Genomic DNA, 23,199 nt, shown 5'->3' with positions numbered 1-23,199 from the left:
CATTGTGGAGATTCTGACCAAAAAAAAAAAGACAAAAGCATAAATAAAAAAGAATAAAATTCATGCTTTATTCTTAACTTGGACCAATTGTAGAGTTCTTGGTTTCATTAATTTAAAAAAATTTATTCTTTAAATCTAATTCTGATTTTATTATAGATATACTAAGTGAACACAGATTAAATAAGCACACACACTTATATGCACTAAGTAAAAAAGAAATCTTATGAGAAAAGTATCAGAAGCAGTTTATGGGTCAGTGAAACTGAACAAGTGGTTCCAAGCAAGTCTGGTGTTGATCAGCTCTGGTTATTGTACCCTGGGGAAGGCAGTACACATGCCCCTGTGAAGTAAACAAAATATCCCCAAGCATCTCTGTCTGTTCTTTGGAAAAGCTCCATGAACAAAAGTCTTTTTGATTTGGATAATGGTCAAGCATTAGTCGGTCTGGTTTCTCTGTGTTTTTTAAATTTAAAAACAACTTAAAAGACAAAACTATGCTCAAATAGATATTCCTACCACCAAAAGGAAAATAGGAATGACCTAATAAATAATCGCCACTTTTTGTTGTAGTTGTGTTTTCTTAACCCCTATTTTTCCAGAAGAGGACTACTCTATAGGGAAAAAGAATGAAGTAAATCATCATCTATTGATATCCTCCTTGATAAATTTCTACTTAAGCTGATTAGTAATTTACTTTAATCATTTATTCACTCAAACACATTTATTAAATGCTGAGTTTACCAGGCACTATTATAGGCTCTGCAAATATTAAAGGGCATAAATCATGTCCTGTCCTTGAGGACCTCACAACATATTACAGAGGTGGAAACAGTTCACAAAGGGATAATTTCACCACAGTACATATTCAAAATTCTACAAGTTCACAAAGAAGAGTGTTGAAGAAGTCTTCATGTGAACTCTGTCCTAAAGGTGAGCAAGCATACCTAAGGCTGAAAAGTGGGTGAAGTTTTCCAGGCTGTGAGGCTAAATCAGTCAGTTTTGGCAGATAAGAGAGAGAACACTCAAAAGGTTTTAAGTTAATTCAATAAGGGACTAGTAACAGAAGAAACCAGTAAGGAATGGTGAGGTACCCAGAGACTGGCAATTTTGGAAAGCAGTTAACACCCCCAGGCCTGTGGGGACACCAGAGGGAGTGAGGGAGTGAAGAAAGGGTGGAAGGAGAGAAGGAGGGAATAATATTGGTGCCTGGATGAGCTGGAGCTGTGGAGAGGGGCCTTGGAAGAATCCAGCCACCTCTACAACTGACAGAAAATGTATAAGGGGAATAAGTACCCCCAATCTCTCCATCCTCCAGACCCCAAATCTTCTGCTGATCCTCTTGTCTGTGAAACTCAACTGGAAGCCAGAGGACAAGAAAGCCCAAGGGGCACAGTACATAGAGATCAGCCTTCAAGAGCACTGAGCTAAAGGGAGAGATACCGCCAAAGATGAGGGGAGGAGTTGCAGAGAATAGTCAGTGCAGAGTTGACAGTGCTGAACTTTGCCTGATCTTTGGTCCCCCTATCATAAATAAATCCCTCTATTGCTTTGTCTTCTAGAATTGGTTAACCTCAAAAGCTGATTCTGCTCTATAATAGTTATTTTATTATATACTATTGTTTTATTATTCCAAAATAAGACCAGTCTCCATCCTTCCTCATGCCCCCTCTAAGATGCATAAATGATGCAGATAACTCCCTTGTCTGTATGCTTCTGTAAAACCTAGGCACCCTTCCTTTTCTTTGAGACATTCCTCATAAACGAATGTTTTCCCTATTGCAATTTCTGAATGTAATTATCTCAATTGCCTAGTGAACTTTGTCTTTCACAGAAATGATATGTGCAAAGATATAGGGGCAAGTGCATGCACAAGCTGGCCATGGGGAAATGGGGCAGAGGAGGAAGAAGGGACAGAGTGAGGCTGAGGACCAGAGCAAAGCCAAAAGGCAAGTTGGGGGCAGAGGTGATAGACCTTGCATGTTGGGCAGTCTGAATTTTGTTGTGCAGGCAACAGTTACCAAATGTCTTGAAACATGGGAGAAGCAAATGCATGTTTAGGAAGGTAACTAGAAGTATAAAGAATGGACAGAAAGGAAGAGCATTCTGTTTGTGAGTAAAGAAATGAATCAAGAGGAAAATGTCCAAGTGAGAGATTAGTAAAGATTAAGACAGTGCAGAAGGGGTGGGAAGGAGGTGCTACAAATCATGTTTTCACATAGAAGAAACAGCACTTAGAGACAATTTCATGGAAATGGTAAGAAACACTTAGAAACTACTCTGGTTTTTAGCTTGAGTTACTTACTATGTTGATGATTCTATTAACTGAAATAGGACATCTCAGAAGTGGTGAAGATTTGGAGCAGGACATGGTAAAGACTGGCAGTGGGTATTGATGCTCAGAAGTTGTGTTAGGCAGAAGGACCGACATGAACAAGGTGGAGGGAGAATAAAGCCAGTAAAGCCCACTAAAAGGGACTCAAAGAGTTAACCAGATAAAACCGGAAAGCCAGAAAGGGCTCAGAGTCAATTAGTTGAAGTTTCAAAGGCCAGGAGTGACCTTTGGAATATCTGGATATTCCCCAGATGAAAAACAATTCCCCAGATAAAGAAAAGTGTCAGAGCACAGTCCATGTCTTCACCGTACCAATTAGATTATGCCATTGTATAACCTACTTAGCCTGCAAAAAAAGGCAAAAGGCCCAGTTTATTCTTTAACTTAATCTATATGCTGTTCTTCTTCTTCCAACCACTTAATCAATTAAGAAACTTTGTAACCAGGATGGGAGATAGACTTCCAGAAGTGTAAATGAACCTATGTGGATAAAGAATGCTGAGATCTGGACCAACACAGACAACTAAATAATCCTATTCTTAAAACAAAACTTCAAAGGTACTATGAATCACCTATATACATCATGCCTTATGCTGACCCCTACCCAAAAGGCCCTATAAAACTGCAAACTCTAAACCCTTAAGGGTGCCTTTTCTCTGATACTGCCCACACTCCCTCTTTTTTAAGTGTGCTTTTTGGTTTCAATAAATACTTCTTACTGCTCAATTCACTACATTTTGTCTCTGCTCTCTTCCAGTGGTCAGTGTCTTTGTTACTATTTCATACTATTCTCCAGACAAGTCTAAGTCTTGTCTAAGCACAAGTCTTCACTCTGTTCTATTCCACATAAGTAGGGAGAGGTTACTGACAGCTCTGATTTGGGCTCGCAAGTTCCCTTCACTTGGGTGACCCAGGCAGGACTGCAGCTCTATGATCCTGCTCTTTAGTGGACTGCCCAAAAATCTCCTTTCTTTGCCTTTGGGAAGTTCTCAAAACATAATCTCACTCCGTCCAGTGCTCTGCGACTCCCCCAACTCCTGGGGTGGTAGGGACTTAGTTCCCATGCCATACAGATTCAAGCAGAACAGGGTCACCAGGTGACCCCAGCTTTAGCAGTTGGCAAGGGATTTGCCCCATGCTGAGCAGGAGTTCATTGAGCTGCCCTCTCCTCCTCCTTCTGTTCTTTCTTGCTCTCTGCTGCCTGCAATGCAGCTGCCATTCTCTGCTATTATCGCTTTAAAGAATTCCTTCCACTCTGACTTCCCTGTGTCCCTGAGCCAAATTTTTTCCCAGCAGTTGGAGATTATATATATATATATACACACACACATATCCTATACATATATCTAACATATGTAAATGAGTTGATGTATTTACACATAATTATTAATGAGGTGAGTTAATATATGTAAGTATATAATATGCTATATTAACGATCAATGATGTGAGTCTGTGTGTCTATAAAACTGTGAATAATATCAGAGATTTTTAATGTCTTCGAATTTACACTCTAGGAAAAGCTCTTAGAACAAAAGCAAAAAAAACTTAAGCTGGCTCCCTTACAGGGAGAAGGAAGGTTAAAAAAAGATAGGTGGGGAAATGGAAAAAAGTGGAATAGAAAGCCTGAAGCAGTTTTTACCATCCATGTAGAATGGAGGGATTGAATTGTAGGCCATTCCAGAACAAGCAGATTATGATTAACCCCACCTCTTCCTCTCAAGTGCTGGATTCAGGAAGATCATCTAGTTCAATGGCATAAGTGTATGTGTATTTATATAAGAAACAAGAAGTTAAAGAACATATTAGAAAATAAGAGTAACGTGTGCTTCATGGTTTAGAAAATGAACTCTAGAAACTAGTCTCATAATTGTAAGCTCAGCTACGAAGCTCTTCATGGAGTATTGGACCGTGAAATAACTGCCAGCCATCAGGATGATCCACTTGTAAACGCTACTGCTGAGACAGTGCCTTAGGACATAAGACTAACACGTCTACATTCTTGCTTTCCTCGACTAAGCACAAAAAGAAAGAGAGATTATACTAAGTTCATGAGCTAGAAAGGAACTAAGAGAAGTGATTGGAATTGCTTAGACAGGTTCATGGAATGGAATAACATTAAGCAGGGAATATTCAGTTCAAAGGACTGAATATTTCCTAATGTCGACAGCAGCTTACAGTGGAACATTCTTTTTATTTTTTCAGTCTAGTGGAAAATATTACTGACCCAGTCACTTAAAATTGGTTGCCTGAAACACTTAAGAGGAGCAAAAGAGAGTAAAATATTAATTTTGGCAGGAGAGTGGTCTAGAAAGGCATTCCTTATTTCTATTTCTGGCATCCATTGAGTAAACTGATCAGTTCACACCTGATGTCCAGTTTAAAGACCATGAATGCAGTCACAGACACTGAGTTAAGAGCTTGATGCATCAAAGCTTCTAAACTACACTTAATTTTTTTTCTCTTTCTTTACTCAAGCATAGAGAGTACATGAAATCATGTATCTACAATAACAAGCTTTTTAAACTACTCAAATCACAAAAAAATTGGAAGTTTTTGTTTCTAGGAATGATTCTAATAAAATAGAGAAAAATCTAAGTTATTTTTGGAGGAAGGAAGGTTTGAGCAGATTTTTTTTCTGACATCATACTTTTTTTCCTGATTGTAAGAAGCAGTATATGAAATGCCAGTAGAGATGGTGTTATAAGTTCATGCTTTGACACATCTGTTCTCTTCCCAAAACAGCAAAGATTGATAAAATACAGAAAGAGAAAACTAGAGAGACATTTATAGGTTAAAGGGCAGAAAAAAGAGAAGAGGGTAGCAGAGGCGAGGGAAAAGGAAAGCTCTCAAAAGGCATGAGCCTGAAGATGAGGCCTTCAGTGCTCCAAGGCCAGGAACGGGCAGGCAGCAGTGGCTGGGATTCCAGCTTCTACAGGAGCTGGAGGACTAAAAAGGGCCCCCTTGAGAGAGGTGACCTCTCTCAAAACCTGAATTAAGCTGCTGCTGGCTTAGTGTCATACTACCACCCAGCAGGAGATCCAAGCCACCATATAAAACCTACTGCTTGGCTAGAGACTAAGGAGCTATGCAAACTCTCAGAGAGGAAAGAGTACAGGAGAGCATAAAAAAAAACAATGGAACAAATAAAAACACCCTCTGATCAAAATGAGCTCCAGTGCCAAATTCAAAAGCACATAAACAAATAATATTAATACAGACACCTAAATCAACAACCCGCAGAATTGTAGGTCAGACCAAGGAACATGGACATATTGATGAATCTCACTTATGCTGAAGATTTGAACACAGAGAGAGTGAGAGATGAGAAAAGAAAAATAAGAACATGAGTGATTCAAATGACATCTCATTCTTGAATAATGGGATCTTGAGGGAAAGTCAGCTGGAAAAACCTCTTTTGGAAAAGACTTTTCTCCTTGAGAAAAAGGATATGTTAAAAGAAGTTTCCTTTCTCCTCCTCTCAGGACACAGTTATACACTGACATGCTCTGGGAGTTGCACCAAGCTTCTGCATGCCAGCCAGGGAAGGCTGACCACTGAGACAAGCACGGGAAAATGGACAGGGCCTGGGTTCTTGTTACACCATCTGGCTGCTGCAGCATCCCCAGAACAACCTCCTGCAGATGTCTTGTTATGTAAGATATAAATGTTCCTATTGTTTCAGCCATTTTCTCTTGTATATTCTATTACTTGAAGAAATCCCCCAAACTGATCTGTAAATTCATTTCAAACTCTATACAGAACTTTTCATGGTATTTGATGAGCTCTCTTCAAATTTATATGAAAGGGCAACAAGACAAGAATAAGCAAGCCAGTTTTAAAGGACAAAAACACAGAGGACTCATCCTATCAAATATCAAAGCATATTATAAAATCATAGAAATTGAGACAGTGTGATACTAGCCAGAAATAGACAAGTAGACCAGTGGAACAAAATAGTGAGCTCAGAAACAGACCCAAATATATATAGAAACTTGATGAAATGTGAAAGTGGCATCACAGAGTGCAGGCCAAATAGTGCTGAAACAATTAGTTACACTGTACAGCTTTACATTCTATGTAAAAAATAAATTCCAGAAGGATATAAAGGACCATAAATCCCCAATGGGTTAAAGAAAATATAAAAGAATGCTATTTTAACACGGAGGCAGATAAAGACTTTAAAAAAAAAATAAAACCCTTAAAGCACAAATCAAAAAAGAAGATTGATAAACTTGACACATTAAAATTAAAATATTCCATTCAACCAAGATACTTTATGGGAGAGGCAAACCTCATGAACCCTAAATGTACAGCCTTTGCTTTATATGCCAAGGCTGCAAGGTCCTGCTCTCTCTCTATTTGGTTCATTTCTCAGTGTTTGCAGTGGACAGACTTGAGAGACGAGATAACGTCTTTCCCCAGACAAACAGCAGGCTTGATGCCACTCAACGTTAAAAGATAGATTGTCTAAGCACACTGTTCCTCTTCTGTAATGCAACCCACTGTGTATGCGGGCACCTGCTGTCCCTGGGACCTAGGGTACGTGGGGAGCCACAACCATTGCTATGTATTACAATATAAGGTTTACATTTACTTCTTCAAGTATATGTCCTACTGTGTTTTAGCCTTAGTTCCTTGTTGAAATACATTCAATACTCAACACTGGTCTTATCATGTCTTCTGCATGGCTTGGTTGGCTAGATTTCAGTTTCTGGTATTTTTCAGGAAAGACCTCTTGGAACTATGTTTCCTGCACTCTTCTTTGCATATTTAAAATACCTGTAGTTTATGTAATTAAATATGGATTTGGCTGCATTTAAAATTGCAGGGTCATAATTTCTTTTCCTGGGGACTTTATCACTGTCTTGTTTCCTTGCCCTGGAGAGTGCTATGAGGAAGACTAACTGCAAAATGAATTTTCCTCCAACAGATGACTTGATTTTGTCCAGTGCCCATACAAATTTTTGTGTTATCTTTGGAGTTATTACCACTGAATGGGTTTCAGTGCTAAGCAATCAGTGAATGGGTTCAGAACAAATCTACCCCAGATGTGCTACTTTGGCATTTGCACCATTTTGAGCTGAAGGCTATCAAGACCCTGTGGGCTCAAGAGAAGTTTTTGCCTCTCCCTAAATAATGGAGAAGAATCTAAACTGGGGTCTTTCCCAGAATAAGAGTTATTACCACAGATAAATTTTATCTGACTGACCCATCTGCAAGGCAGGGCAAACATCTAATTACTAAACATCTGCTTTTCTTCTTATTGCCCTGTGAGTTTCCATCCTCCCCTCTGAAGTCTCCAGGCCCTTATTCCACTCCTTAGCTCAGGATGGCATATATATTATATATATATATATATATATATATATATATAATATATATATGATTCTACCTTTCTGTATTTGAACCTCTCATTTATGTGGAGTTCCTGTACATATGAAATTAAATTTAACTTTCTTCTGTTACTCTGTCTCATGTCAATTTAATTCTTAGACCAGACAGAACAACATTTGAGGAGCCAAGGAAAATTTTTCTTCCCCAACAATCAGTATAAACTTTTCCTAAAATGATGTGTTCAGTCTGTAAATTCAAGTTTGCCTTTATTTCAGTAAAACGCCCTAGTGTTATATTTCTGGGTTGGTTTGTTTTTTTCTGTTCATTTCTCATGTTCTTTTAGAGATACCCATTATCCTTAGTTAGGACTTCCTTAATTCTGACTCCATTTTTATCATTCTCTCTTATCTTATCATACTGTACTATTTTCTATTTTATTCTTCATGCCCTTGAAAATATTTTAGAAGTGTCATTTCTTTTTTTGTTGATATTTTTAATGTAATGTGCATTTCTGTACAGTTTTATATTTTCCTTCTACTTCTTTCCAAGCTCTGTCAACTCAGTTTTCTTGTCTTTTTACTGCTTACCACTTTTTCCTGAGCCCTTGTATCTGTTCTTTGAAAACTTTTATTTTTCCTGAGAGATCATATTATCTTTCATTTCATTTCATGAAAAAACATTAGCAATTTTTCTAGTGTGTGTTCTTCATCTAGCCTTTGTGTTCACATTCCTTTCCCCTTTATCTTATGGTTTTTTTGCCTAAGTCCCATGTTGGTGCATTTTATTATATACTCATCTTTAAATGAATAATGGAAGGGGAAGGGGAGTGATGTCAGGGTGACTGCACTTGAATTTCAATCTATTGTCTCTGAGCATTTTCTCACTAACACTCTCCTTTGGGTACAATTTCAGCTTTTGCCTAGCAGGGCCTCCCATGCACTTTAAAGTCCCATATGACACAGATATTCTTGTATGATGAAAGCTTTTAATTCTCTTCAACTGACAAAGATTAGCAGTTGCAGGGTGACATCATTCACATTGTCATTTATCCTGACACACCGGCAGCCTTGTCTAGATGACTTGTCCGCAAGTTTTCTTGTTCCACCTCACCTCTCCTGCCATTCTAAGGCAGCAAGGAGAATTCCAGAAACATCCCCTGAGATGTTTTACCCCCATTTATGTACCCATATTTTGATAAAAATTATTTCCTTTTATATATTGATTGTTTTCCTTTATTATTCACTTAAAATATATCAAGGATATTGTTCCTATACATATAGCATATGTCATTATATTAAAGGACTACATAGAATTTCATTATATACAACTTCTGTTGGTATTTGCATTATTTATAGTTTTACTACTATGAATACTGTCATAAACATTCTTGTATAGTCATTTTTCTCTCATCTCCGTCTCTTTCATTATGCTAAATTTTATGAACAGGAATTGGTGGGTACAATTGAAATATATTTTACCAAACTTATACCCACAAAGGTTCCCTGAATTTAAACCCCCACCATCAGTGATGAGAATGCCCATTTTCTCATACCCATACTCATACTGGTTGTTATAATTCTTTTAAATCTTTACCAATTTGATGGCTGAAAAATCACAGAGATGTTTTAACATGCTTATATTCTCTTAGGAATTGCATGGATGTTTTAGAAAGTCTTTACCTACTCATTGACTATAAAACAATATTCACCAGTACTTTTGTGTTCTTTTTAAAAAAATTAAATCTTTGATCCATCTGAAATTTATATTAACTTTACAGAAATAAGTCAAGAGATGGGCAACTCATCATTCAATATCATAAGAGGGCAAAGGCCACCCAAGGATTATATAGGACAGACATCTTCAAACTACTGCCTACAAGCCAAGTCTGGTCCACCACCTGTTTTTTATAAATAACATTTTAGTAGAATATTGAACATTCTTTATGTACTATGTGTGACTGCTTTCCTGCCACAATGGTGGAGTTGAGTAGCTACAACAGAGATTGTATGACCTGAAAAACCTAAAATATTTACTTACTATCTGGAAATTTACAGAAAAAATTTGCAGATCCCTGATCTATGGAATGTACTTAGTCCCATTCATTGGTTACTACTGATTAAAGACACTAGACTTTGTAAAGTTACATTTTAATTTGTACCTTTTCCTCTGGTGGAAATACAAGTAATTTCTATCCTGTGGAAAAGATAACCTTGAAGATTACAGTTTATAGCCTTGTTTTGTCTCTAAAAAGTTTTGTCTCTGAGAAATCTTATTCAAACATTGTGTATAATACCTAAAACTTCTCAAATGTCCTTTGAACTGATTTAAACATCTTATTGGTTCCCTCACAAATAATGAATTAAAAGCAATCCTTGACATGAATTTACTTTATATTTACATGAAAGTCATAATTTTGCCTTTTGGAAAATTATATTTTAACAAGTGTGAGGTAGGAATCCAGCTTTGGGGCTTTTTTTTAAATCCTGAATTGCCAGCTGTTTATTTCCTAAACATCTATAGAACAGTCTATCAAACTCCTCACCCCTCTAATTTCAAATGCTTCCTTTGTCATATATATATATATACTGAATATAAGGTTATTGACTAGAGAATATAATTTGTTTATTGATTATAAATTTCTGAGGTCATTAGACATAGCTATACAAAAAAGTCACTTATATTATTTTCTATAACTCAACTAAATCTCTTCTTGAATTCCAATTTAGTTTGTTGAAAGAAGACAAAAGTGATGATTTTAGTTAAACTCATCCATGTCAGATTTTCTCAATCATTTCAGATTAAAACTTATTTAATACTGGAATTATCACCAGGATGACATGCAATTTTCTGGGTTCTTTGCAGCAAAGCAGCTGATGTACAGTCATCCTATAAGCCAAGCTGGCCTCTAAGAGATCAGAAAGCCTAACAAGTCCTCAGCATTGTCATCCTCAATAGTGGATATGCTCATATATCCACCTGCTATAGGTCTCCAGGTAAGGGTCACACCCTCTGTGCCACCCTTATCCTGACAGTTAGAATTCTTTAGGTCCTAGCCCTCCCTCTGTTGACTTGTCAGGAAACAGGAAAAGTGCATTTGCTTTTCATGGCCCTGTCTGGCCCTCACTGCCCCCTACCACCCCCTGTCATATTGCCACCTCTAGTCTCCTTCCCTGTGGTTGTGTCTGGGAGAACTTTTAACTCCTTCATTATCACAACCACCACTGTGTGGGGCCTTGAGTCCCCCTGGGGTTAGGAAAGCTGAGTAGATCACATATACTGTTTTCCTCTCTCCCCAACCTTAGTTTGGGCAATCCATGATTGGGAGACTCTAGGGCTTCATTATTTTCTTTCCAATCTATTGCTTTGGGCACAGCTTTAGACCCTCATTCTTTTAAGTCCTTAGGAAAGTCTGGCTCTGGCAAATGAAAAAGTCTTGGTTTTTGAGAATAATAACCCTGCTATAAATTTTAAAGCCTATTTTGGAACTCATATTTGTTTCAGTATTCTGTATACTTTCTCCCCTGAAGCAACATGGCAAGCTGTCTAGAGGGCTGGGGAGAAGGGTGAGGAGGTGGATTTCCCTGAATACCTTGATATCAATCTTTTATTCCTGCAACTTTTGCTTTATGTTATGAAGATAACTATTGGTTAAAACACATCTAAAACTGAAACTGGCACTCTGCATAGGAGAAAGCTCTTTGCTGTTTATCATAAATGCCAGGGGATCAAAGGTGGTAAGAAATGCCAAAGAAGCATCCTGCTAGTGATAGGCCTGCTGACAATAATAGGGGAAGAAAGGTCAGAAGAGATAAGGGAGAGGTATAATTGAATTCTGGATTTTCCCTGTGAGGTTGAAACCTTACATATATATTCCTTTTTAATTATAAAAACATCTTTATTGCTGAAATACTTGATGTTAAAAAAAAACTTCATCATTTCAAGTCTGAAACCCTCTAGTCCTTCAATATACTCTTGGTTAGAAATAATTTTCTATACAATTCAGAGAACAGTCTTCACTAGATTTTTGTATGTATTGGGGTCTCTGGACTCTATTCTGTTTAGCTGTTTCTTTATGAGGAATTAATTTCTAATTTTATAATACATTTCAACAGCTTCACAGGCAAAATCTCACCCATTCTTCATCTTTGCTGCATTTTAAGCAAATTTTCTGGCTACTCATATATATTTCTTCTTCCATAGGAACTTTTAGAATTAAAAATCATGTTGTCAAGTTCCACCTATGTTTTCTCATCTTTGGTTAGAAATCTATGTAGGTCGGCTCTCTGTCAAGCAAATCAAATCAAATAATATTTGTAAGTATTGCTTGGGTCCCCTCTCTGGTAATCATTCAAACTCTTCATTAAATCCAGATGACAAAGGTTTTAAGTACCAGTCCATCCATCCAGTACTCTGACATGGGGAGGGGGCAGCCCAAGAGTTTGGCTTCTGCCTGGTTTTCTGTTTGTTGAGACCACTGTGCCAGCACCGATATTAGTGTCTGGTGGCCTGTTTGGTCTGGCCTCTCCTCCTGCACATGATGTGACTGTGTCTGTTCTCCTCCTCTTGTTTTACCTGACAAATCTCCCCAGTTTGCACATGGCTCACTATTACCTTTAGACCCTGCCCCTCTGGAAGAGAGGAGTTCATCTTCACTTTGAGAGGCAGGGAATAGGCAAAGAGAAGAAATTATGATAAGGGGCCCAGAAATTTCTACTCTAATCCCACCATGATGGTCACAGAATGAGCAGCTATGATAGCAGAAAAGTCTTTTTAACTTTCAGTAATATACCAATACCTTTATTGCTTGTACCATCTACTCTAGATAGTGGTTTTTGACACCATCCCACTGACTTCCACCGTGAAACTGTACTGTCCCTGCTATTCTCTCCAGCTCTGCCCCCACCTTCCGTATCCACTTCTATCATATGCACTTTTTCATCTGATTTGCCAAAAATCAAGGCCACAGTATGAAAACTAGTCCATGTTAGATGATTAGCAAGAAAAACCACCCTAAACTAGCTTAAATTACTTTTGTGTCCATTTACAACTAAACTAGCAGCAATGAGCTTGTCCTTATGCAGATTCTAACTGGTCCCCCAGCCACTTGTCCTCACAGGACCCTTGGAGCAGCTCAGGGAAGCCTGGTGGCTGAAACCCCAGCAGCTGCCCCTTCTTGTCTTTGTTTAGTGAGAACCCACAGCCTGCCAGGTGCCAAAGAGCAACCACCGCCCCTTCCTGTTCCTTTCAGGGGCAGCACGGGAGACTCCAGCAAGTCACTCAACTCTCTGAGCCTTATTTCCTCTTCTGTAGAATGAGGATGATAATAATACCAATTTCATAAGGATGCAGTGAGCATTAAATGAACTCAAGTGCCTCACAGTGTCCGGAAGCACTCCATAAGTATGGGTTATTGGTGTTTGCATGTGTGTTCTCCCAGGTTCTGCAGTGTTACACATCACAGGATAATTGCAAGGCTATTGTTTGATTAAAATACACCTGCTGACATAGAAATAACCCCAAGCTCTGCTAAAATATGGGGAAATGCTCCTAAGCATTTTAAACATACATAGATTTATTTTAAATGTAATGTTATAAGCTTTATAATACTTATTATTAAATTTCCAAAATTAGCCCTCAGGTTCTTATTCTTTGAGGAAAATAAACCTAAAGGCAAATATAATAATCTTTTCTAAGTACAGTAAAATATCATTCTCTGAGGTATTAAAACAGCACTTAATTGCTAGATAATTCGTGTTCTTTGAAGAGAGCTCACAGAAAAGATATTAAATTGCTGCTCAGGGTTTAGACATTTAACTTTCAAGAACCTAGATTGATGATGACCATTATTTTTAATATTGGTGTGTATTTACCCAGCACATTTCCCCAAAGAGCCACAGGCTTAACAGAACCTGAAAGTCCAGGTATGGCAGGCCTGAGGCCTCGAACCTGCTCACCTCTCACCTTTGCAGTAATGGGAACCCACGCGTGAAGGGGAAAGGAGCCTCTCCACCTGATCAGAATGCTCTGAAAAGTGTCCGCAGGTCCAAAGCAGCAGTGAAAGAGCCTGGACACTGCCATTCAGAAGCAGCAAGACAAGCCTCTGCTGCAGACACAGCCCAGAGGAAGCTGCTTCTGGGCTCCAAAAGCATAGGGCACGGCTACTCCAGTGTCTGGAGACTTCCTCCTCCCATAGGGGGCTGTGGAGCATTGTGTGGACTGCAGTCCACACCCCCAGATGCTAAGGGTCTTTGCCTCTGTTGGGTGAATATGACAGGAAACGGGCACCTGAGCTCATCTTACATTCAGCTGTGTGAGACTAGGCGGGCCACTTTACCCCTTAGTTCCCTCATCTGTAAATACACAGGGCTGGGGCCGATTTCTAAGGTCCCCACCAGTGAAAGACTCTGTTTCTAAGGTGACAGCAAAACAAGACTGAATATACATCTAAAGAAAATAAAAATCTTAAATTTTATAAAAGTCACGTCTTGGTTAGAAGAGTCATGAAGAGAGAGGTTCAAGTCACCATTTCACAAACTTAATTACAAGTAAATTAAACTTCATTCCATGAACAAAGTCTCTTCAACTCTACATGACAGATAAATGGTGACTTACTGGTGATTCAATGTCCTCTAGGAGTAAAACAGAACAGCGTTCACATTTCAACAGAGTTTGGGCCCGATGCATTATTTTCTTGACAATTTTCTCAAGGTCAGTCTGTTCTTCAAAAAGGTCATTAACCACTTCTAGCAAAGCCTAGGAAAGGTGAAAAAGATGTAATTAGGTGAATATAGGCTTGGATAAAAATGATGGCTTTTTTTCTCTCAAAATTCCATTTAGTCTTTGCTATAATAAAATATAAATATTTTTGTGTGGCTAATTTGAAAGCATGTATTAATCGTTCTGACATAGTTCCATAATTTTATTTTATAATACAGTCTTGAACTGCAAAATACAAGTTGTAAATAGTGCCATATAACCCCATGTAAATCCCACATCTAGTTATATGTATCCCCCACAGCTAATGACTACAGAATCCCAAATAGTCATTAGCTATAGGCTTTTGTCCCCTATTAAAGTTTTTCTGCAATGTGATGAGGTGTAAACCCAGTATTTTATAAATAACAGATACCCAATTCTTTCCAAAGCACATTTATTTCATAAAATTACAAAGCAGCTCTTCCTTACCCTCAGGAAGAAATAGCTTCACGGACAAACTTGAGACTTATGTTCACTAATACCCATCTCTCACAGAACTCTAAAAGAATTATAGTGGTGAATGCTAAGTAAGTTTCAGAGCTTTCAAAAAAAATTATATATATATATAATCCTCTTTAATCTCTCTATACAAGAAATATTGCTTCATCCCAATCTGTCCAGAAGAACATTTAAACACTATTATATATCTCAGGAAAGAAAACATCATCAAAATTTCCATTAAAACAACAGAATGAGAAGCACACAGACTGATGAAAAAACAAATTCTAACTTGAAAACTGTATACTCATTTAAAAATCAAAGAGTAATAACTTGTCATTTCATCCAGCTAGGTTAGCTTGCAATTTGACATTGAAATAATATATATTTGGAATTTTTAATTACATGGATACTTCCAGAGATTTAAGAATAGAGGGCTATGTATGGGTGGTAGGTATTATGTTTCTCTCAGAGAGCAACCAGAAAATTACACAGCCAGTGAACTGGCCAGAGGGTGCTTCATTCAGTAGAATTTAATAACATGTGCACTCTCAAGCCTGACCTCTCACAAAGGGTTTTGTGGGTTTTCGTATTCACGTCTATTCAGGTAGATGGAGTTGATCATCATCCCAGGGACATGACTAATTTTCAGCGTTGGTAATGAATTTAATTTATCTTGAAACCATCTGAAACGTGAAAATTTCTTCTCTGAGTCTGTTCAGGTAGAAAAGCATTTGAATGAGCTAAGGGATCCGTGAAATGAGTCTAGTTCACTGAGCATCTAAAAGAGGTCCAAGAATCCTCGGCAGCATTCTCCCTACAGAGAGCTTGTATATATGGATAAGGGTCCTGGACTGCTCTCTGATCCCCAAACAAAGAAAAACACCAGGCGGTGAAAAAATTTTTAAGTGTATCCTGACTGGCATTTGGACAGCAAATTGCTGTTGAGAGGTCGATGTGCAATAATGTCATATTCAAACATAACATTAAAATTGAGGCAACTGCTGTCTGAATAATTACCAACAAAATCCCCTGTTATTAAAGGGGAAAACATTATTTCCTTAATCATCCAGACAATTTCTTCAGATGTATCATATTAACTGAACAATTATTTAACTTTTCAATTTGTTGTGACTGTGTGGCTAGGTCCTCTGGGACTCATATGCAAGAACATTTATCTCAGAGGAAAAACTAATTGTGCCTTGAGTCACATTATAGTAATGTTTCTAATTAAAAATTGCTCCTTTACTAACAAATGATAAAAGTTTCACAAATAACAATGCCAACTAGCTCCAGAATAGGAGACAAAGAGAAGAAAATCTAGGATGATATGAATTCAACAGACACTGGAAACCTTTCACATAGTTGAACACTCCCTGCTAAGTGACTTCACTTGCATTTCTGCCCCTCCTTCTAGTGACCTTTTGTTCCTGGGCTCACCCTTGGACCTCTTCCCTTCTCTTATCCACACCTTCTCCCCCCAGATTAACGTACATGCTACCCGAATTTAAATACCATCTATATGCTCATGGTTCCCAAATATTAATCTTGAGTCTTGAAGTCTCTCCAAAACTTTAGACTCTAGTATCCAACTGTTAACTTGCCAGCTGTACAAGCCCAAAGTAGTTTTCACTCATTTCCCACATAAACCTTATATTTATTTTACCACCAGTTTTGGGGGAAATTCCTCTTTTCCCCAGTTTTATTGGGCTATAATTGACATATGACATGTGTAAGTTTAACATGATGATTTGATACACATATATATTGTGAAGTGATTTCTACAATAAGGTTAACACATCCATCATTTCACAGAATTATAATTTTTGTGTGTGGTAAGAACATTAAGATGTACTCTTTCAGCAACTTCCACGTATGTAATACAGTATTGTTAAGTATAGTCACCATGCTGAATATTAGATCCCCAGAACTTAGTCATCTTATAATTGAAATTTTATGTACTTTGACTAGGATCTCTCCATGTTCCCCATACCCCAGCCTCTGGAAATCACCATTATACCTTGGGTTTCCTATGAATTCTGCTTTTTATAGTTCTGACTTATTTCACTTAGTACAGTGCCCTCATGTTTCATCCATATTGTCATAAATGGCAGGATTTCCTTCCATTGGCTGAATAATATTCTGTTTACATATATACCACAGTTTCTACATCTAGTTATTCACCAATGGACACGTGCGTTATTTCCAGGTCTTGGCTACCGTGAATAATGCTGTGATGAACATGGTGGTGCAGATCTGTTAAGAGTGACTTCATTTCCTTCAGATATGTACCCAGAAGTGGAATGGCAGAATCATACAGAAGTTCTATTTTTAGTTTTTTGAGGAACATCCGTATTGCTTTCATTATGGCTGTACTAATGCATATTCCCACCCAGAGAGCACAAGCATTCCCAATTCTCCTCATCCTCACCAGCACTTGTTATCTCCTGTCTTTTTCATAACAGCCATTCTAACAGGCATGACATGATATACCATGATGGTTTTGATTTGCATTAGATGATTAGTGATGCTGAGAATCTTTTCATGTACCTGTTAGTCATTTGTATGTCTTCTTCTGGAAAATTTTCTATTAGATCCTCTACCCAGTTTTAATTGGATTATTTGGGGTTTTCTGCTATTGACTTGTATGAGTTCTTTATATATTTTGGATATTAGCCCCTTATCTAATATATATGACTTGTAAATGTTTTCTCCCATTCTTTAGGTTGCCTCTTCATTTTGTTGATGGTTTCCTTTGCTATGCAGGGTTTTTTTTTTAATATAATGTAGTCCCACTTGTTTGCTTTTGCTTTTGTTGCTTGTGCTTTTGTGTCCAACCCAAAACATCACTGGGACTTTTCCCCTATGTTTTCTTTTAGAAGTTTTATAGTTTTAGGTCTGATATTTCATGCCTTTAATCCATTTGAAGTTAATTCCTCTGAGTGGTATAAGACAGATCCAATTTCATTCTTTCGCATGTGAATATCCAGTTTTCCCAACACCATTTATTGAAAATACTATCTTCTCCCCATTGAATATTCCTTGTCAAATGCATGTTGACTGTATGTGCATGGGCTTATTTCTAAGTTCTCAATTCTATTCCATTGGTTATGTGTCTGTTTTTAATGCCAGTATCATACTGTTTTGATTATAATAGCTTTGTAGTATAGCTTGAAATCAGGAAGTGTGATGCTTACAAGCTTTTTTCCTTCTCAGATGCTTTGGGTATTCAAGGTCTTCCTTCTCTGTTCTCTAGACACATTGACCAAGCTTTCTCCTGCCCCAGGACCTTTTCACTTGATATTTCCAATATCTGGAATGCTTTTACCAGATCTTTCTATGGCTTTGCTCCTTGTTTCATTCAGGTCTCTGCTCAAATATCTCCTTACAGAGACCTTCTTCATTACCATCTTAAACCGTTCTTCAGTGACCAGTCTCAATCTATTTATCTCACTTCATTTTTCTTTAGAGCATTTATACTACCAGATACTATATATTTTTTACTTGTTTGCTTGTCTATTATCTGTTGTTCCCACTAGAATAGCAAGTTTAATGATGGCAGGGACTTTAGACAGTGTCTGAACAATATTGCAAAATAAGTATTTGTTTTATAAATAAGCAAATTGTGCCATACATGAGGATGCAAAGATTAATAATACATGAAGTATCCCAAAAGGAGTTCAAAATATAGTTAGAGAGGAGGGCCATCAATAAATATGCAGTGTGACATGTATCTACAATAGAACAATGGCAGTATATACAAAGGAAAACAATAAGTAAAGAAGGAAAGACTGAGCTGGGTCCTGAAGGATTTACAAGGCAAATGGCAGTGGGAAGAAAAAGGTGGACATGAGGCACTGAAAGCAGAGGGCAAAATTTGGCTAAAGGTATGAGAAAGTGAAAAAGATTGTTTTCTGCAAATTGGGGATTATACTGCTGAATGAAAGGAGGAGAATGGTAAGACATGGGGCTAAATACCGCAACAGCATCCAAGACAGAGAAAAGGCATAGTACACCATTCTAAAGAAGATGACTGTATTGTGTTTAAGTTAACTGTGTTCATCTGTTTATTGGGAAATATTTGTAAGTCATAATGCTTAGCAAATGAAATTTTTAATCAGTTTAATTACCAATTAACTGAAGGTTTTAAACTTTTTTAAACATCTTCTTAATAAATATGTCTCTATGTTGTGACAGTAATGTCCCTATATTTAAAAGTATATTGAGCCTAATATAATTTAATCTCTGATACAGGTCAACATTTTTTTGAGCAACAGTTTTTGCTTTTGCTTTTGTTTTACAATTTAACTATGTAACTGGTGATGGTATATGAGATCAATCCTTTTATGTATGTTTCATTATAATTCTACAAATTAGTGTTCGCATTATTGTCCAGTTATCCTGTAACACTCTTCCAGAAAATCTTTCAATTCAAAAACAAAATTTCTGAGGTAGGGTGAAATCATTTGTAACATACCTTGCTTCTTAATGGAATTAAGTTGTAAAAACATCACTAAATTGTGTTATTGTTTCAAAGATACAAGTAAGCAAGAATATATCTGCTGCCTTATAGTATAGATGTGAAATTAATTTCCTTTTTAAAAGAAGCTGGTACTATTTACCCCAAACAACAAGAAGAATTTATATCCACTTCCATTTGGGCTTATTGCTTAAAGGGGGTCTTCAACCATAGACTTGAATGATTACAAAAATAAAAAAGATTCCTGAACTATTCAAAGATAGTCTGGTGTTTCTAAAAGACATAATGTCTTACAGACATTTGAAAGACAGAGCACTTTGAGGACTGTCAGCAATGTTTTCTTTCTACTCACCCTGCTTCTTTCATACTCTTTCCTTGAGGCAGCAAATAGCTGAGCGTTAGATATGGCAATACCACAAAATGGAAGATACATCTGCATAACCTGAGGGCAAAGAGAATGTTAAGAACATTAAAACATCACTGAACCAAATTCCACATTTCCTGCATATGCCTGATATAGTACATTCTTAACAGTGATTTAAGTATGGAGTTGTTGATACTAGCATCTTACAGAAGATATTTTTTTCAGTTATCTGTAAGATGATCTCAGTCAAACTTTAGGGACAATCACATCTATGAGAAAACAAAAACATAAGCAACAAATTGTAACAGCTGTGATACAGGAACTGTGTCAAAATCATCTTTGTGTTCCTTCTTTGATCAATGAAAAATGAGTAAGTGAATGGATCCATGTTAGTCCGGGGAGAGGAAATCCTGGGGAAAAATACCTCTAAAAACCAAAATCAGTCAAAGGGAGAAATAAAGTTTAAAATCCGTTTATCACTCACAAACTGCAGTCCGGGCACTTCTCTCTTTCCTGCTCTAACAGAAGCAAAACTGGCCCTCACTCTCACCTCTCAGGTACAGATAAGCCCTCCTTGCCCAGGTAATTACCCAGTGATATGGAGATGAACTTCTCTCCAACCTGAGGAATGATGCAAATGCACTAAAGCCATATTTCTTTCCACCTCCAAATGCCTATTGATATGCAGATGTATTAAAGCTAGGCAAGATATTCTGGAAATATTACAATTTTACCCACAGACCACCCCTCCAGAAATCTCACCTTATAATTTACTCGTTCCCCCTCTTCTGACAAAACTAATGACATACAATAGCAACAACAATAAAATTATGATAATCCTCAAACCAGAGGTTTCAGCCTATGCAGATTAAATAAATGTACTTTACAGCACAATCTCTTACTAAGCACAAAATGTTTCTATACTTGTTTACTCAGTCATAATAACCATACTAGATTGCTCACAAAACTTTTACCAAACATTAGACAAAGTCAAGCTTCTCTTTAAGCATTTTTTTCTTGACAACAGCAACACAATCATAATTCTCAAGCCAGAGAATTCAGCTAGGTTCAAAGTCCTATGCAGATTAAGTCCAAAACTCATCCATTCTAGCCATCACGTGGCAGCTGCAACAGGGGGCACATCAGGACACAAGGACTGTAGAAGCAAAAACCATGATTGCTGGGGGCCAATTTGCTGTTATTACAAGAATACACAGGAGACCAGCTTCCAGGCCTTTTCCCCAAGGTGCCAGAAGAGCCAGCCATCACCAGTCATGTGTTGAACTGTCCAGGGCCACGTCCATCTTACTCCTAATTGCTGCATCCATCCTTGTAACGCATGTCCAATAAAGTGTGTGCCTTGATTGCTCTCAATCACCAGTGACTGGCCATAAGCTGCAAAGAGATGCTCTAGGCCCCTCTTGGTGGTTTGCTGATCAGCACAACGTGCAGGGCACTCCTTCCAGGATCGGTTGACTTCTTCAAAGGTCAATGACAAGCCCACATTGTCTTTTGCCCCACATGCAACAGATGCTGATGTAGCCATTGGGCCACAACAGAGGCAGACTTTCCTTCTAGCCAGCGTACCTGGGCCAATGCGTCTGCTTCATTATTCCCTGGGGATGCCATAGGCAAATGGCCAGTCACATAATATACGGTAGGTGTCTGTGCCACACCACTCTGTGGCCTTTGGGTCCAGTCTCTCACCCACTCTGTGATGGGATAGGTGGTTGTTACCTCGGTCAGAGTTTTTCCAGGGATGGCCTCCGTAGCCATCAAGGCGTGGTACACAGCCAGTTGCTTCTCTATCAAAGTGACCTGGACCTCTGCTCCTTTCCATAGTTGTGACCAGGCTCCAGCTGGTAGCAGGAGCAGCAGCAGTGGCAGAAGCAGTAGCCTTAGGCTCAGGCCACAGGCCGGGGTCAGCATGGCCAGCAGAGGTGGTGGTGCCTCCACGACCACACGAGTGTAGACACATGTCCCTCAGCACGAGCACCACTTCTCCCCATCATTTCTTGGGGCGGCCCTCCGAAAGGTCACACACATTATAACAGATTTCAGGTTCAGAGGAATCCTGCTGACTACACCAGGTGTTAGTCCAGGGAGAGGAAATCCTGAGGCAAAATACCTCTAAAAACCAAAATCAGTCAAAGGAAGAAATAAAGTTTAAAATCTGTTTATTGCTCACAAACTGCAGTCCAGGACCTTCTCTCTTTCCTGCTCCAGCAGAAGCAAAACTGGCCCTCCCCTCACCTCTCAGGTACATATAAGCCCTCCTTGCCCAGGTAATTAGCCATTGATATGGAGATGAACTTCTCTCCACCCCTGAGGAATGATGCAAATGCACTAAAGCCTACTTGTTTACACCTCTGAACCCCTATTGATATGCAGATGTACTAAAGCCAGGTGAGATATTCTGGAAATATTACAATTTTACCCACGCTCTGATATATCAAGAATTTAAGACAAGTGCCCACACTCACATTTGGAGACAGGCAGGATATAAGCTAATTTCTTTGTACATGAGTATCTGTAGCAGGGATCTCAGCTGACCCCAGAACTCTGTCAGCTGCAGATTTAAGTATGCCTGTTGGGATGGGCCCCATAGGAAAGTAAAGGCCAGAAGGCCTGGTAGCCTCAGGCAAACAAACTCAAAATGTGCCCACTGCTGTACTGACACAATTGGACATGAATGTAAATTGGTAGGATGGCCCTACAGAAGCCTATTTGAGGAAAGACTGGGGAACATTCAAGAAAAAAGCACTCCGATGGGAAGAAACAGCTAAGTGTGAAGGGCCTGATCCTAACAAAGCCTTTCTCATCACAAGGGGTTAAGGTCTAGGGATGTTCGGTATGGTCTCAACACTCTCACTCAAACTCATCTCCAGAATCTGACTCCTGTGAGAGAGACAATGCCCCCAAATAAAAACTAAGAATTATTTCCCTGAACTCTTCATGACCTAAGACATTGTTACAAGTGACACTGTGGCAGGACTTCTCTAAAGCAAAGGGAAAGGGCATGTTTTATAACACAGTCTCTATCTAACCTCCCCACCACACACCACACACATCATGATGCCCTGTGAAGAGGTGACTGATGAGACCCCTAGGAGCAGATCTGCTCAGGACCTGGTGTGTGACACCCCTGGGATACCCAGAACACCCAGAATTACCTGGAGTGGGAGGTAATTTTGCAGAAGGCTTGAGGTGGACAAAAGATGAAGGGCACTTCACATTCTCTATCATTTCTTTCCTATTAACATCTTGCTTTGGCTACCTGGGCATACTCAACTGTGGCCTCGGATCCCTGAAAGGATTTCAGAATGCTGTAGTAGCTAATGCTGTTTATCCCACTCTTAAAGAAGAAAAACAGTGGGATTGGTATTAAATAGGGTTACAAAATAAATGAATTAATTTTTATAGACCTTTCTAGGATAAATTCCTTCACTGGATTTGATTCAAGGTAAACTAATATTTAATGAGGACTTCCTATGT

General features: G+C 38.4%; 1 protein-coding gene across 1 annotated transcript in view; it reads right to left on the bottom strand.

The window, feature by feature from the left end:
• Positions 1-23,199, bottom strand: part of PDE11A (phosphodiesterase 11A) — a 395,750-nt gene that overhangs the window by 235,252 nt on the left and 137,299 nt on the right. Inside the window, exons 3-4 of the mRNA XM_036879447.2 lie at positions 19,693-19,782; positions 14,279-14,419 (exon numbers count right to left, since the gene is read on the bottom strand). Of these exons, the coding sequence (XP_036735342.2) occupies positions 14,279-14,419; positions 19,693-19,782 (231 nt within the window). The remainder of the gene's footprint in view (positions 1-14,278; positions 14,420-19,692; positions 19,783-23,199) is intronic.

The sequence above is a fragment of the Manis pentadactyla genome, chromosome 6 (assembly GCF_030020395.1).
Source record: "Manis pentadactyla isolate mManPen7 chromosome 6, mManPen7.hap1, whole genome shotgun sequence".
NCBI lineage: Eukaryota > Metazoa > Chordata > Mammalia > Pholidota > Manidae > Manis > Manis pentadactyla.
The sequence above is the reverse complement of the archived record's forward strand: the minus strand, read 5'-3'. Positions and strand labels throughout refer to the sequence as shown.